The 17,567-nt window shown below is 45.1% G+C and overlaps 1 protein-coding gene across 1 annotated transcript in view; it reads left to right on the top strand.

The window, feature by feature from the left end:
* The window catches only part of eepd1 (endonuclease/exonuclease/phosphatase family domain containing 1), a 28,331-nt gene continuing 10,764 nt past the window's right edge, over window positions 1-17,567 (top strand). Inside the window, exons 1-3 of the mRNA XM_084563274.1 lie at window positions 1-213; window positions 339-1,264; window positions 13,771-13,822. Coding sequence (XP_084419400.1) covers window positions 417-1,264; window positions 13,771-13,822 — 900 coding nt within the window. The 5' untranslated portion in view covers window positions 1-213; window positions 339-416. The remainder of the gene's footprint in view (window positions 214-338; window positions 1,265-13,770; window positions 13,823-17,567) is intronic.

The following is a 17,567-nucleotide window of genomic DNA, read 5'->3' as shown; positions in this document are numbered from 1 at the left end:
TCGGGACTGAGTGTGCGTGGAGGCCGACGTGCCGTCAGCTACAGGGAAGAGTGAAGAGTGCCGGTGGGGGCAAAGTTTACTTTGTGTCAAGCTCTTATCTCCCTCTCAGGACATCAGAACACACAGACAGACTCCAGGCGCACAGAGAGCAGCGAGACGCAGAGCCGGTGTGCGCAGCAGCATGTAGCCAGGACTGAGCGCAGCTGCTGTATGGTGCGTATGTCCCATGTTATCTTTAATGAGCGTGTAGTTAAAGGAATGGAGGGCTGTGTGCGTGATCGGAGGCGTAACTCTGCGTGACTGTCATCTCGTTTTGCTCCATACTTGTTGTGTTCCAGTCTGATCTCTCTCTGCCGTGGCCCTCGCTCTGCTCCTGTCCGCTACTCTGATCCGTGCCCCGGTGACACGCCGGAGCCATGGGTGGGAGTTTAGGCTGCCACCGCTCCATCCCCAAGGACCCCACGGACTTCAGCTGCGGCAAACGCAAATTCAGCGCGGCGTGCAACTTCGGCCACATCATGGTGAACCAGGAGCGGCTCAACATCAACACGGCGACCGAGGAGGAACTTATGACTCTGCCGGGAGTCAACCGCACCGTTGCGCAGAACATCGTGGAGTACCGGGACTGTATCGGCGGCTTTAAAAAGGTAGAGGACCTGGCTCTGGTGAGCGGGATCGGAGCCACGAAACTGGAGGTGATCAAACCGGAGATATGCGTATCCAGCAGGACCAGCTCGTCCCAACACTCCCCGTCCTCGCTGCGCAAAGACCTGGACCACCAGTCCAACACCGGGATGAACATTAACACCGCCACCCCGGCGCAGCTCATGAGCATCCGAGGCATCACGGAGAAGATTGCCAAGAACGTCGTGGCCTACCGGGCAGAGCACGGCCCGTTCAAAAGTATCGAGGACTTGGTGAGGGTCAACAACATCAACAGCTCCTTGCTGGACAAAATCCGCTTCCAGGTGTTCGTGGAGCGCTCCAGGGCGCCTTCCACCAACACCAACGGAGGGCTCACCTGCACCACCAAATCTCACCCGAGCCCGACTTCATTTAGCCTCAGGAGTGACGACCTGGACCTCCCACCTGGAGGACCCACGCAGATCATCTCTGTGCGGCCGGACGTGGAGCCCCCGCTCGGGTTGCGGGACGGGAAGCCCATCGTGCGTGTGGGCACCTGGAGCCTGCAGGGCTGCTCCTGCGATAAGGCCAACAACCCGGGAGTCAAAGAGGTGGTGTGCATGACCCTGCTGGAAAACGAGTGAGTACAACTGAACTAACTGAGCTCACCTGCATTCATTCATTCATGACATGTGAAGGAAGAAGTGTGTCTTGATGTCTCCAGAATTGTATCTATCTGTTAGGATTCAATGTCTCCAAAGTCTTTGGATAACGAATAGAATAAATAGATGGTTTTAAAATAAGTCAAATATTCTTATGACATAATAATATGGGTTTATATATATGATTTATTGTAAGACAAATTATACAGTATTCTTTCTTTAAGCGACTGAGGGTGGAAAGTGTGCACTTTGACATTTATTATTTTACAGAAAACTTTTTGAACAACATTTTTGATGATACAATCTGTAATACTTTTACATATGCATATGAGGAACTCATAGTTTTCCTCATCAGCACTAGCCACAGCATCACCCAGTCCTCTCTCTTAAACGTGGCGGCCAGCAGTACTAGGATGAACCTGTGGAGCAGTTCCGAGTCCGGCTTTAAAGTGTGCCTTAAATCTGACCATAAGAGAGTGGACTAGGGATGTAATTGGATGTTGACAACAAATGTCATCTTTAATACGCTGCCATCAGCGCCACTCTGGGTCCACTCCTGGCACAGACTCTTGATGCCAGTGTGTGCCAGCTGTGTCATCTGCAAGCTATGTCCGGCCAGATCCGTCTGCTACTACTACGAATGACATTTTAAAGTGATGTAGTGACCACCAGAAGAAGAAGTAGTGAGCAGTGGACAAAGTTTTAGTCATAACTGATCTTACTCTATATTCAGATTAAGGACTAGGCCACCACACTGTTCCCCTTCAAGACCTAAGAAATAACCCCCGACTTTCAGCAGGGACGAAAAGACAAGGTTCACCTCCTGCCATTTGAGTTTTGTGATAACGCTGTTATTTACAGTCACGGGACTGGTGATAGGGTACCCTCACTGACATGTTTGTCAGAGTCCCTGACCAAAGGGCCTTAAACAGAATTTAAAGATAGCGGAAGTAAATTGTAAATAATGTAAAAGCTATCTGCTCAACGTGGTTTCCTTGTCAGAAAGATAAAAGGGAGGGGACTCCTGTGGTTGTCACGTTACGAAAGCAAAAGAAGACGTCACATAAATGTGGTTCAGCTTCATAACTGCTTCAGTTGAACAGTATCCAAACAGAATCCAAATAGTCTTAACAGAAGGCAGGGCCCAAACCTGCGGAGCAAACACTAAAAAGAAAAAAAAAATCCTTTTTAACAGGACGAAACCTTGAGCAGAACACAGCTCACATGCTTCAGGCTGTAGTCAATCGATAGACAGAAAAGAGATGCAGGAGATGAGAAGAAGCAGCTCATGTTTTTTTTTTTTTTTTGTTTTTTTTTAACGTGCAACTGGGTAAAGGGTGCAGCGTGCATGCATATAAGAGCATATACACATGATACAAACAAGATGACATGATACATACAGGTGATGCATAATACATGCAAGACTGTGTATGTAAAGTGGATAGAGTCTGCATTCAAACTATTGATTATAGAACAAGTTAGTGGGTACACAGTGGGCTTATATTATAAGAATAATGAAGAGCATTGATGCTGATAACTATGTCAGTGACTGATGGTATCAGAGTTGAGTAGTCTGGCCTAATGTAGGAATATTTTTCATAAGCAGAGTGGAATGTTACACACAACAGTGTGGAGGGAGTGGTTTAGTGTAAGCAGTCAACACTGGGAGGACTGGTGGGGCCAGGAACACAGATCAGAAATATGAAGCCCTGGAACCAGAGATACCAGCAGAAAGACTCAGGCCAGGTTAGAAACAGACTCAATGACGTGGTTGCGTATGAAAACATGGAGTGTGAGAGAGTACTAGAGGAGAGGATGGGTTCTCATCATTGGAAGTCCCCCGGCAGCCTAGACCTATAGCTGCAAAACTAAACTTAAAAAAGGATGGACCGGGGTCAGAGCCAGCACCAACTAAAAGATTTATCAAAAAGAAAAATTTTAAGCCTAATCTTCAAAGTAGAGAGGGCGTCCCTAAACTCAAACTGGGAGATGGTTTCACAGGAGAGGGGTCTGGAAACTGAAGGCTCTACCTGTCGTTCTGCTTTTGAAAACTTTTTGAAACACTGCTCTGTGCGTGTGCTGTTGGGATATTAAGGAAGTCTGAGGGTCCCTGGGTCTCACCTGTTTTACTGTGGAGGGGATGACCTTTGAGGCAGTCCCACCGTGCCGTCACCTGACAAGGTCTCACTTCTAAAGAAGCTCAGTGCAGAGCAGCGAGAGCAGTCACCCACGGCCAACCAGTTGGGAGTGACCGCGTTCTTTGTTGCGCTCGCGGCGAAACATCTGAGCTGATAACGGGAGAGCAGACCTCTGGTGAACTCAGGTTAATCTGCTCGGATGCGTTCGGAGGGAGGCGCGCTGCAGCTTCAGGTTGCACGCGAGATTTATTTAACAGGACTCCGCGTGCGATCAGATCACTTTGTCGTGCAGCTGAGCTCCTGTCTGTGGTGGCGGCGCAGCGAGATACCGACTTTGTTCCGCTGACACAGCTGACAAATAGTTTTGTTTGTACAATACGCACTTTCTTGAGCAGGGTGTGACCAGAGTCTCTCAGTGTCTATTGGCTGGCTGGCTGACTGGTTTGCCAGTTGCCTGGAGGTGTGTATTATCCTGCATGAGTGGTGACACCTGGCCTGTTTAGAGGGGTGGAGGAAGGGTTGGAGGCGCGATCATTAGGGGGCATTTGTGCTGAACGTGTCTAACGCTGTCACAGCTTGTAAAGTTAGTACTGTATACCCTGCTCTGCAGTCCACCCCAAGTCTAATTTAACCTGTCTCAAATGTTTCTATATCACATGATTTGATACGTCCCATGGATTCAGAAAAAGAAGTGTGTTATGTGATGCATTTTATTTTAGGCTTCATAAATATTTAAACAGATCGGGTCAGTCTTGACCCAGAAGGACAAAAGTCACATCCTCGACAGGAAGACAATACCAGGGGAGAACTGTGACTGCAGATGTCCTGATTCTGTGTTTTACGTAAACCTGTGTCGCCGAACTACGCAGTCGTGGCCAGAACAAATCAGTACCGACCGAAAATGAAAATATGACTCAGTGGAGGTGTCCCCGGATCAAGCATTCTCTGTGTGCTTTGAAGATATTGCATGTCATTAAAGTATAACAGGAAGGAAACTACTAGCATATGAAAATTTCACTGTGGAGCTCTGAGCCGAGGCGTCTCGTTTGATGCGGTCTGAATCATCCAGCCGGTTGAATCGGCGAAGAGAGAGATGCTTGAGAAGATGTCCAGCCCTCTCCGGCCGGCTTGAGTTACTCATAATATTCGAGCTTTCCTTATCGGTGAGCACACGACAAAATGTGGAGCCGTCACAGATTACAAAGAAGAGCAGAAGATTCTTACATTTAAAAACTTGGTAGGAGTGGAAACACTGACTAAAAGGATTTATTAATTGTTCAGATCACTTTGCCACAAAAGCAAGCGAACCCTCACCCCTTTTGCAAGACTTAACAGTTCACGCCAAGCACTTTTGCCACATTTGCACAATATGTGAATCAAAGAGAGACTGTTGGAATCCTGCATTATCTTCCAAAGGGCAGCCACTCAGATCAATTACCACATATTTGCTTCTAGACATGACGAGTTATACAGACACAAGTACACCGAGACGCTAAGGCGACACAACTGCTAACAGACATCCTCTTCTCAAAGGCTTATAGTTACATTTGTGAGCAATGTACATGGACATAGATTCCAGGCCTGACCATTTACCATAAGAACTGGATGTGATTGCCACGTTGTTATTTTTCACAGGACACAACTGCTGTGTGTTTGAAACACACACTTGCTGATCGTGAGGGCCGCACAGAAAAAGAGTTTGGTGGGGCTCTTTGCAAAAGGGCTCTGGGTTTTTGAACCTACTGGCCACTCATCTGTTCCCTCTAGCATCTCTGCGGATAACTAATGGATGGGCCGTGTTTGGTCAGACGCTTTCTTTGCACACCATGTTTATCAACCGTCCATAAAGCTTCTCCACGCCAAGAGCAAACGGGCCTAGGTTCAGCCTCGTGCTGCACATGACCGGTCTGTTTGAACAAGGACCGTGTGTTATGATAAGAGCTGTCTGATTACCTTTGGCGCCATCTTCCATCCTCAATCCTCAATCCAGCCCGCCCACCCGCTTTTAAATCTCCACCGCTTCCTTTACTCATGCCTCCCACTTCCTCTGTTCCCAAGCCACGGCTGACAGTCCTAATGGCGATATTGTACCGATCATTGTTGTGGAGGAACGGGCGGCAGCAGCAGCAGCAGGAGGAGGATGCCGTATAGGAGATGTGTTGTGTTTGCTCAGTGCTCGGCCTGCGCTGTGGGAGCGATCACAAGATCCAGGCTGAATTTACACACTTCCTGGCTTTCCTCCAGGCACAAGCAGAGTGCTACTAGAGTTCAATGAACTCCCACTAAGCAAAGGTTGCAAAGCACGCTGCGCTCAGCCACCACAGCTTCCCAGGCCTGCTGGTGTTAGTAATCAGCTGTTTGTTAGTCATCTTCACACAGTGGAAGTGAAAGCACTCTAGGTCTTAACAGCAAGGTTAATCCAGATCACGGCGTAGATGTGCGTTGACAGGGACTCTCTTGCCTCAGAACAAATGTGGCTACAGCAGCAGTGTCGCTGTGAAAAAACCCTCTCTGTCTGTTCTTCATGAGTTAGTGATTTTCATCTTGCATCACACAGTAAAATTCCACGAACAGTTTTCAGAGCATTCACATGGACTTTAATGCGTCTTGCAGCACAGCTGTGCAGCGTCCACCCTCTTTATCAAAATGTTAAAGCAGGGCTGCAAGAGGGCAGAACAACCCTGCTCCCAGTGTGACAGCTGGTACCCATCCAGTTTACGTCCTACCTAACCTGACGCTCAACCACACACAGGAAGGGAGGAATCAAAACAGAAAATTGAGTTACAGGACGCCGGCGAGGAAACAATCTGTCCAAAGAGTCCTGGCCTCACCAGGGTTAGAGCTTCAGTCATCTCTTCGGATTTACTTTCGTGTGAATCATCCTGGCTGTGGGACACATGAGTGTGCCATGATTTTGTTACTCCCCATTAAGTGAGATGAGAAGAACCAGGAGTGGACATGGTTAGCTTAGCTTAGCTTAGCATAGAGTCTGGAAATGGGGCGTAATAGACGTGTTCATTTACAGAACACACAGTCTAGATATCTTGTGGACATCTTTGTGGTGGAACTAGTTCTGTGCAAACAACAGCTGGATGATGTCAATGTGTGCAATATACAGGGCAATTGTTTAAAACATGCAACTACCCCCCTGGCAGAGTTGAAGAGTTGACTAAGAATTGATTTCATTTTCATAGATAAATATCTTAATTATGTGCATTCATGTGGATGTTACTTAGACATGTACCACCCACCTAGATCAGACCAGGCACCCCCACCCCATAGCAATGACACTCCTTGATGGCAGCAGCCGTCCCCAGCAGGATGCAGCCTGACACAGACACACACACAAACTAAAGGTTTAGGAACATCTAAAAGAAACATGAAGAACAGCACAAGGTGTTGACCTGGCCTCCAAATTCACTAGATCCCAAACTGATCAAGTATCTGTGGGATGATCCACAGAGGCCCCTCCCCTCAACCCATAGGACCCAAAGGCCCCCACTAACAACATCCTGATGACTTATGATATGATTTGGTGGTATATAAATATATATATTTTTTATTTTAACTGGGTTAAACTTTTAGTTTAGACCTTGTGTTATGGCCCTAATTCTACAATGGATATTTTTAACAGCGGACATCTGGACTCGTCACAGCAGGGATAGCGCAGGTGTATTAATAACGGCTGAATTTCACTTAGCGGAGGTCTTGCTTTTGTTCACGCTGGTCCCTGTCCACTGGGACTTGGAATTAGCCACCATTAACACGCCTGTGCTCTCCCTGCTGTGACAAATCAAAATGTCTGCTGTGGAAAAAAGGTTTATAGCACCGCTACCAAAATCGATTTAGTCCTCTCTCTTCCTGTAGCTCCTGCCAGGGCACGCTAGCAGTCCGTTAAACACTGGCACAGAAATGGCCGAGTTCCCATTTTTATTAATTGTTAAGCTGAAAGCGTCTTGATTAAACTGTGAGGCATTAAACTAACAGTAATGTCCGTCAGTGTTAGTCAGGTTTGCCTTCTCTCAGGGAAGCATTTGGCTTGTGTATGCACCATGAAGCTGTTTTAAGATTTTCCATCAGGCGTAAAGTCTGAAGGATTTAAAGTTTGTTTGTTGCTCATTTTCACGTCACCAAAGAAGAGGAACTTTAGATTTTTGAAAAACAGCCTACTTCAGATTAATATTACCATATAATCATGCTCACATACAATACGTCCCACTGAGAAATAACCACCTCTATGTTTGCTGACCTGCCCGTTGACTGCAGCGTACACAAACCCAGTGTAGCAGTGTAGCTGAGATGATATGCAAAACACGTGTGTTGTGTACAGAACCTCTGGATTATGAAATAGACCGCCACAGCTTATGGCCTTTAAACCTTTAAAGGAGTCGCATCAGAATCAGAAACACGTGACGTGCGTCGACATTTTCGGCGTCGTTTCTGAGCCGAACATCAGCGATATTCTGCAAAACTGGAGGAAACCAGAGAGGCTGCGCCCAGCATGGCTGCTGAGGTCATGAGGACGGGGTGCTGCAAAGAAGCTCTGTGCTGAGCTGACGCGGGGTGTTGGGTGCTCATGTGGAAATTTCCACTGGCGCAGCGTTTTATTGAGGGTGGACAGTGAGTTAGGGGCATTGCCCAGCACGCCCTGCCAGCCAGGAGTCACTCGGGCCAATAAAGTGCTCCCAGCTCTATTTCCCTCTGCTAAACAAAGCTGATTTGAGCTTGTTTGTCTCCTGCAGCAGATGAAACCGACTTCCCGTGGTCAATAGTGCAACTCCCTTTTAATCAGCAGCGTGTATATTACATTTGATGCATTGAGCTGAGGGTTAACGTAAAAAAAACAAGTTGCTACACCGATTTCTTGAGCTAAACAGCAAACCTAACCACTTCCTCCAAAAACCTATGCACGCTTTGTCTGATGAGTAAAAATGTGGGTTGCTCCAACTGAATTCCTCTTCTGACTGTTTCAAAATGTCCATCTTCTCCGCTGTCGGTTATTACTGCAGTGTGCTCAACGAGAACCATTTGCAAAGAATGTAAGCAAACGCAGTCATTTCCACATTCTAATGTTCAATAATACACAGGATAAGATGTTACAATCCCTTGTGCCAAGATCCCAGGCAAAACACATTTAGAGGCCCTGTTCAACTAAGAAACCCTGCCAAACCTACGGTCATGTGATATGACGATTAACCTACAATCTATGAACTAAGTAAATGCTGCTGGCTTGTAAGCCCACAGAGCAGCAGAGGATAATTCAAACATTGTGAAACATAAGCTAACCAAACGCTGCTGGCTTGTATGGCCCGCTCAGCAGCTAACCATAGCTACCAAGCAACATGAAGATATCAGGAACCTGGCCTAAACAACAGCAGTATGCAGCATGTCATTGGGGTTTTCAAGTGGGCACCTCCCTTCACCGATGTTTCGTTAAGTTAGGCCCACGACACCTCCAGAAGGCTTAACAGTGACTTCCAGCGTCCTGGAGTCACCCCCCTCCACACTGCCACTGCACAACCCCGTTTTCCTCACCATTCAATGTCTATCAACAACTAATATTTCAATCATTAGCCTAGTCCTTTTATGAACCACGAACCAAACAAACAAATCTACCGTGGTTCGCCCTGTTAATATAAGGTTTCAGTGTAAAAACTAAAAAAGCAGTGAAATGAAAGAATTCCCACATGGCGTGCTGCTTAGCGCTGAATAAATGGATTTCTGAAAACAGCATAAAAGCATCAGGACAAGTTGAACGCCATGTCACTTGCTAATTTAATTGTCACGGCTAACACGGTAGTTGCGTTCTGACACTTAATTCAGTCATTTGGAGTTCTGAAGTTAAATATTCCCCCTCGTTTTGTCTCATTTTTCATCTCCAGTATCTCTGCCCTAAGCTACTAAGGGACCCACTGTGTTTGCTAGCCACTAGCAAACATGCTAGCCACTACCAAACATAGTGTGTCTAGACATGTGGTGTATGGTGGGTTCATTGGAGCATTTACAGACCTGACAATTGTGTCTTAAATGTGTTCACACAGCCTCCAGAATTCATTCTTATCAGGGTCAGTTTGGGATCTAGTGAATTTGGAGGCCAGGTCAACACCTTGTGCTGTTTTTCATGTTTTTTTTCTTCTTCTTTTTAGTTGTTCCCAAACTGTTTTTGTGTGTGTGCCTGTGTCAGACTGCATCCTGCTGGGGTTGTCACTGCATTAATAGTCAAGTATTTCCTTTTCTTTGCTGCCCTCTCTGTTTTTATGTGTGAGGAGCTCAGGAAAAAAAAAATACTTGTGCAAACGGTAACAATCTGCAAAACACACTGAGGCTAGATTATCTAGAGACACTGTAAAAAGTCAAAGCCACAATGCTGCAGACTATAGTCGACTACCAGCAGAAATAATCCCCAATTTTATTTTTCCTACAAATCTGTGTGCCTAAACTGCTCCGCCATCCTGCCCCACCCCGAATGACTGAAACAGCCTCGTGTTATGTAACGCAGAGCCGGTGAGTTCACGAGCAGAAACTTTGTTGCCTCCATGAACCGCAAGTCCACAGGTTCTGTTTTCAGTACAAACATTCACGCGGTCACACAGACAATACACTTTTCCTCTTCTCTGAGCCCGATCACTCTGAGACCCTGCTACGCTCCCGCTGGTTAAGATCCTGATCCTCCCATTCTCACTGGCAGGGATTCAAACCCAGCAGAGCCCGAGCGGCCCTGAGGTTCAGAACACGAAGGGCAACGCTGAGTCAATGAGCAAACTCACGTAAGAATAAATACAAAGGTTGCATGGTGACTCTGTGACAACAGAGGCCGTCGCTGATGTCCGTATCTGTTGCTGCGCAGACACAAACACAACATGATGAAGCAAAATGCAACGCCCGCCTCAGCTTTTTTGTTTTTGTTTTCAAGATTGAGGCAAATCCGAGGGCGTGCTCAAGGTTGCATAATGGGACGTGATGAGCGTCTGAATTGCAGATGACCTTGAACATAAATAACGCCTCTGAGGATTTTCACGCCCCGAATGAGAAGCGGGTTTCAGGCTGCAGCTCAGCACAGCTCACGTTTAAAGAGCACACAGGCTGGCGGGGTGCTGATGAATACAGCACACCGTTACACTGAGAGATGTTCATGTGTTTAACTTCAGCTCACATCGTTCCTCTTTTGGATTTCCTACTTTCTCTATTGTCTCATGTTAAAATGCAAAAAAAAATAAAAAATCAGGAACTAATATGCAGGAACACATCAGTAAACAGACATGAAGTAACACTGCGATTAGTTAGAAATCTACAGACGTGTTAGGCTTGCAAAATTATACCTGACAGGGGAATAGTGGAGCACTGAGTCGGTCTCAGTATTCATCTCCATTCTCTGATGAGTCACAACTGTTCTGGAGGCACAAGGGAGACCTACACAATATTAGGAAGGTGGTCATAATGTTATGCCTGATCTGTGTATATGGCGCTTTTCTACCTATTGGTGCTCAAAGGCCTTTACAGTCACAGTGACATATGTCCCCACTCATTCACATAAGCGCGCACACATTCGGAGCAGCTCGGGGTTCAGTGTCTTGCTCAAGGACACCTCGGCATGTGGTCCTTGTACCGGGGATTTGGTTCATGAACATCTGGCTCCTACTACCTACTGAACCACAGCCAAATGAGTAGTTGCGTGTGTCCTCAAGGTTATTGATATAATTAATTCTCTCCCTCGTGAATAATTGGAAAGCCAGTTTTCAACAATTCCGGTACCTGCAGTGTGTATATCCATATTTACCCACTTGCACTTCTTCCCTGCCCTTCTTTTCCTATGTTAACATGTTCCTTTGCTAAATAGCATGAAGGCTGCAGGAAGCATACGCATCCCAGGACCTTTGTGCTCAGGAGCTGTACACATGCATCCTCATACAAATGAAAAAATGAATTGGTCTGTATCAGTGGGGACGCACAACATGGATCTGTTTCATAATAGAAAGCTGTCTGACCTGAATGCTGCCTAGCTGAGGCAACATGGTGGTGAGTCCACAAACCTAGAAAGTGGCCTTGGCATGGTTTAAATAGCCCAAGATGGGTGATATGTAGATTTGCGTTGCAACACATCTGTTTGCTCCTCTTTTGCAAGTCCTGACTGATTACATTATATGTGATCACGTGATGCCGGTGCTCTCCCTTAGCCCTGGTGGAACATCTCCAATCTGGAGTTAGAGGTCCTATAATGCCCAGTAGCAGCAGCAATACTTCCCAATAGAATTGAATCTTAGGCAATGTGATTTTCTGTGTGGCTGATTTTGGATTATGCGGTCAGAGGTAAACGAGGTCAAAGCGTTGCCACCAACTTTATTTCACTGTGTTGCACCACAACAAATCAACTGAGCGTATTGTGCTGCAGACTAAGCTGCCCTCTCTGTGCGCTTGTGTGCATGTGTTTATGTATATGTGCGTGCATGCCTTGTGTCACCAAGTGCAGCAGCCCTTTTTTTTTTCTTTTCTGTGATTTAAGCTCTTGAGATTAAGCTCTTGAACAACCTAGCAGGATTTTGGAAATTTATTTCACTCGCTTCCCGCTGCTAAATAAGACTTTCTTCATGTGCTGAAGCCTTCTGTAAAAGACATCAGTACAAATGAAATACTCAGTCGCAAATTGCCCCGGTAAGCAGTTCCTCTTCAGAGGCGAATGAAGGCAGAGGGAGAGCACTGGTGCCCCTCAGAAATTTATTGCTTTTTATTGTGCTGACTGTTGGTCTGGAAAATCATTTTAAAAGTAAACAGATAAATGTTTATTGGGCTGTAAAGGACTCTCCTTCCCAGCGCTATAACGCATTGGCACACTGAATTTAGGACAGCAGTCCAAAGTACCTCAGTGAGAGTTAGTCAGAATTTCTCTGTACTCTGCCAGTTTTTTATAAAACGCTGCATTTACCCTGATGAAACGGCTGTTTATGCTGAGAACTGTGTCACCACTATCTGACTCTTTGTCCCGGGCAGCCTATTATAGCGTTACTGCATGATAATATAATAAATCCCGCTTTTGGTATAATGTAATACTGTGTGTTAAACACTGTACCCAAAGCAAACAGATCTCATAAGTGCACCTGGTATTTGCTCACAAGGATTTATGTAAAGGTGTGAATGGCATTCATTGTTTCCTTCAGGGCTGAAATTACAACGCACTTTCTTCATTTGTGGTAATTCCATTGAAACCTCCTCACAGTCAATTCTGTGCCTTTCAGATAACCAATACATTCTGGAAAAATAAGTTTCCATTTCACGTGTAACCTTTCTTAGCTTTGAGCTCCACAGAAAATACAATTCACCTCTGATGCCTTGGGGTGGGGGCAGACACCTCAGAGGTTGGAGATTTAAAGGCAAATAGAACGAAGTCTAAGTGTGCACGACGAGATACCTCTAGAAATGCATTCACTGTCCGTATTTGCTGTCGAGCACTTGTGTTTCAGATCTGCATTTCCTAGGAAGTATCTATGAATCATGCTGCGTGGGTGTTATTGACATGGTTTTTTTTTCCCCCAAACAGCTTATGTGTTAACAGTGTACAAATGTAAAAATATAATCCGTCATATTGATCGAGGTATTCACTGTGTAGTATTCAGGAACACACAGGGACATTTACCAAAGTAATCCATCTCAATCATCCCTTAAGAAGTTTGTGGAGGTGTATTTACACCGATCAGGCCTAATATTATGACCACCTTCCTAATGTTGTGTAGGTCTCCCTTGTGCCTCCAAAACAGTTGTGGTTTTGGAGGCACAAGGGATCTGGTCTGGTCTAGGCGGGTGGTACATGTCTAAGTAACATCCACAGGAATGCCAGGTCCAAAATTTTCCCAGCAGAACATTGAATTGTCACAAGATGGTCAATGTTATTTACTTCTCCTGTCCGGTCATAATGTTATGGCTGATCGGCGAATGTTATATTTACGGAAATAATAGAGAGATAGAAAAGAGATTAGTGTTTTTAACAGTTGTCAGAACATTTAGAGATTCCTTCACCAGAGCAACAAAAGGGCTAAACAGTTCTTTAAAGTGACTGACCCAAGAGGAATCACGTTCCTGTAATTATCAGTTCCTATTACTGCTGCTGCTACTGGCAGCAGAAGATTGATTTAAAGCCACTACACAAAGAAATTCCAGGCTTTGGCTTCTCTAGTAGCAGAATCAAGAAAGACGCTGTGGATGCCGTGCACACAATTTTGTGTGGCTTTAAGCAATTTGTGAAACAAAGTTTGTGCATGTCAGGATGTTAATGTGGATATGACGGTGCACGTACAGTCACAATATGAGAATGAATATGTGTAAATGTAAAACTCCACCTTTCCTTTTGATTGCAGCGTCAAGTTACTGGCGGTGCAGGACCTGCTGGACCGGGAAGCTCTTGATAAGGTAAAGTGGAGCCTGGGTCGCAGGGGTTGACCATCGGTGCTGACGGCAGCTTTTATTTGCAGCTTTGTACGGTGAATGAGATGACTCACCGCACAAAAATAAAGGAATTAAATTACCAGGAATTTATTGAGTTGCTGTTATGCAAATGTTCCCGCCACTCCATCCAGTGTGTGCGTGCGTCTGTGTCTCCCATGTGTAAACGTCTTCTATTTCTAGGCCCACATTTGGGTTTGAACTGTGTTAGCACTCTCCCATGCTTTCGTTACTATAAATATGGCAGTTGTTGCTAAGGGTAGGAGGGTGGGCAGTGCAGCAGTGTCAACAATGATTAGATTATTAGATTATTCTTTGATTCAGATTCTTTTTTTTTTTCTTCAAATAAGAAAACATTATTTACTAAAAATATACTGGCACTATTTACCCGACAGCTAGAAGCTGTTATGACCAGATAGCTCAGAAGACAAATGACGCACCAACACATATCATTACGAAAGCCTGGCATGCTAAACTCAGTCACTGCATTACTCACACTTCAAGTAAAAGTAACAAAAATGGTACATAGGTCAGTAAACAAACTATTGTGATGTACATTTAGAGCAGTTCTGTCTTTAAATATTCTCTTAAACGTCAAATTAAAAATTTAAAGCCTTAAAAAAATGTGCTCAGGTTTTGCGCTATTCTAGGCTTAGCATGTCCTGGCTGATGTGTTATGAAGAGCTGGTTAACACGTTCAAAGACGGACCAACATTGATTCCAATGAAAGCTGTTAAGGTCATGTTTATCAAAAAGCATGAATATGTTTAGGAGAATTGGACACCCAATAACCACATGCCCCTCAGTTATGCAAATGAAAGCTGCATACTGTATACAGGATGTCAAAAAGGACATTTTCCAGGTCTCTTCCATGAAGTACTTGGTTTTGTGTAAAAAAAAAAAAAAAAGAGAGATAATCACTCTATATAAAAAAAAAAAAAAAAAGAGATAATCACTCTATAGAAGCCACTCCTTTTTCCAATGTGCATGTGTGGTGTAAAATGCGTTTGTGTTTTTTAGACCGATGTGCATCGTGTGTTGTGGTGATGCAGTTTGCCCGATGCTATTCCTGTGGTCTTGGTTGAAGATTTTCACTGCCTGAACTGGCTAACGGCCTGTTGGCTCACCGAAAACATAAATGGGGTCATCTCCGTTAATCTGATAACCCTTCTAGACTTTCCAAATATTATTGGACTGAGTGGGTGTATTGGACATCCCATTCTTTTCCACTTCCTCCTACACATGTAGCACAGTTCCTTCGTGAGCTATGGTAGCTGTTGGGCTACAATTTAAGCTCGCTAGCAAGCCAGGAAAATGCCAACTCTACTCTTTATTTGCCTGTATTTAAACGTCAATTTCTAATGGTGTTTTCATTCAGTAAAAAGTCCCTTAGGGTACGAGGGAAAGGGGGTCTTGCTGATTTGTTTTAAGACCATAGACTACGCGCATAACTCTTAGCTAGCAGCTTTGTTAGCACCTTTGTTAGCACCATCACCAGTTTGACAACTGGTAGCAAAGTTTGACATTTTTTATGTTTGTGTTTTACATGACATCCCATGTACTTCTGCCTCATAAATCTCTATAATCCGTTCCTCTTTTATGGAGCAATGTGTACTCTGACAGTAGAGTTTCAATCAGTCCAACAGCTCATAAGCTATGAACTTCCTCTGCTTCAGATTCTACAGCCCTGTGTTGCCTTAAAGATCACCACTTTACAGAAATTTACATGGATTTATCTCGCCCCCACAAGTAAAAAAAACCCTGATTATTCTTTTATTTTATGCAAAATGTTTTCACAAGAGATGGTGGTGTTACTGAGCCTTAAGACACAAAACCATAGGATCTCAGTCTGGCAGTATGGATATGGAAATCAGTGAACTCATAAATGCGCAAACAAAAAGTATGCTGTACAGTCACAGCACCCACTTCCTGAACAAACATGTAGGTTACTGCATTGATGCGCAGCCGCCGGTGTATCCTTAAAATGTCAGAGTTCAACGGGCCGCTGTGAGCACGATGTGTTCATGCACAGCCTCCGCACTCCTCTTTGCACGCAGCACATGTCACTTTCTGTATTGGCTACCAGATGGATCCGTGGCAGAGAAATGAGAGCTCAGTGTAAGGGAAGTAGGTCAGCCGTAGAGTATTTCGGACGGAGAGAGGGAGGTGGTGGGAGGATGAGTTACCTTTGGACAAGTGGCAGCCCACATTGCAGCATTTTTGCTCCTGCCCTGCCGTTTTCCTTAGTCATTACCACCTTCTCTTTTCATCTACTACCCCTGCAGTATCTTTTCCTGCTGAGTGGAAGGGAAACGTTTCTCTCATGGGAAAATACAGCTGCCATGATAGATTTATTGCTTTAGTTTTCACGCTTTCAAACTGAGTAAATGTATTCTTTTAGTCTTGAAAATTAAGTTTTCAGTTGTATTTTTGATGACAGGTCATCTACATTCCTGCTATTCCCACAACTTGATTTATCTGTTTTACCCTTCACAGCATTGATTCCACATTAAAGTGTGACATCCGTAATTACTAAAGGTTCCTGGTTAGACCTAGCCTGGAAGCCAGCCCGACTTCCCGCACCCACAAAATGTTTTCAGCAGAATATTGGGGCGTTAATCAATATTAGCTTTCTTGTCTGAACATGTGTTTTTGTGTTCCTGTGAAACGTCGTCAGTTGCTGCTCAAGTACTGTCCCAATCCAAAGTAAGCTTCTGACTAAGTACAGTCTGAATACCCAAATGTTTACTTGCCCCGCCTGAATCATACTTGTCAAGTCTGAACTGAAAAGTCCGGAAAGCCCTTGCACTGAGATCGCTCCGTTGGGAACTGATCATGCTCTGGCAAAGATCTGCTGGGCCAGTCAAATTCTAATTGCGCAACATGTCTCCACACTTGGTACTCCATGCTGTACCCAAACACATTTAAGCCAGTCGTCCAGCTCATTTGATAAGGCACCATGCCACAGTCCGTTTGGAATAGGTGAACTCCAGATCAGTTGAACTTGGATGCAAAGTTTGCCGTACCAAAATCAGGACTTGTTCCAATGTTAATGACATAACATCAACATTACTCCACCATCTGGCACTTCTTCAACCACAATAAAAGCCACACTGTGGCTCATTTGTATGCATGTACTGGTCTTAACGCTGGCTGCCACTTTCTTGCATGACTGATGAGGTTTAAAGATACATGACAGTGTGGTGAGTGTCTGTGGCCTTGTCTGTTCATAGCAGCAAAGCAGCAGCAGCGGCGGTAACGGCAAGGTAGTACGGACATCCTTTTCCCCAGATGAGATGCCAACATGTTCGAGTTTTAGCCCTCTTTCCCATCATACCCAAACCACCTCAACAGGCTCAACAGGTAGAGAAGGAGCTCTAATCTGAGCTTCCTCCGGGGGTTTCACAAGTATCCACAACGCTGTGTGATACCTCTCACTCTTGGCCATTCCAGAAAAGGTTAGTCCAACCAAACTCCTGGAGTGGATGCTGTGCAAAAAAGAGAATCCATCTACATATAGTTACTACTACACGAAGTCTGCACACCACCTGCTCCAACTCCATTTCCCTCCCCATGAGAGAAGTCATGTTTCTTGTCCATAGTCGTTGCCCGCTTGCGTTGGACTTTGTGCTTATCCCTGGAAGCGTTGGGCTAAAAGTGGGTCCGTATTATTTCTTGGGGCTATGCTTAACTAGGCTGGCCCCATGGTTCA

Source organism: Chelon labrosus, assembly GCF_963514085.1.
Source record: "Chelon labrosus genome assembly, chromosome: 16".
NCBI classification, from domain to species: domain Eukaryota; kingdom Metazoa; phylum Chordata; class Actinopteri; order Mugiliformes; family Mugilidae; genus Chelon; species Chelon labrosus.
The sequence above is the reverse complement of the archived record's forward strand: the minus strand, read 5'-3'. Positions and strand labels throughout refer to the sequence as shown.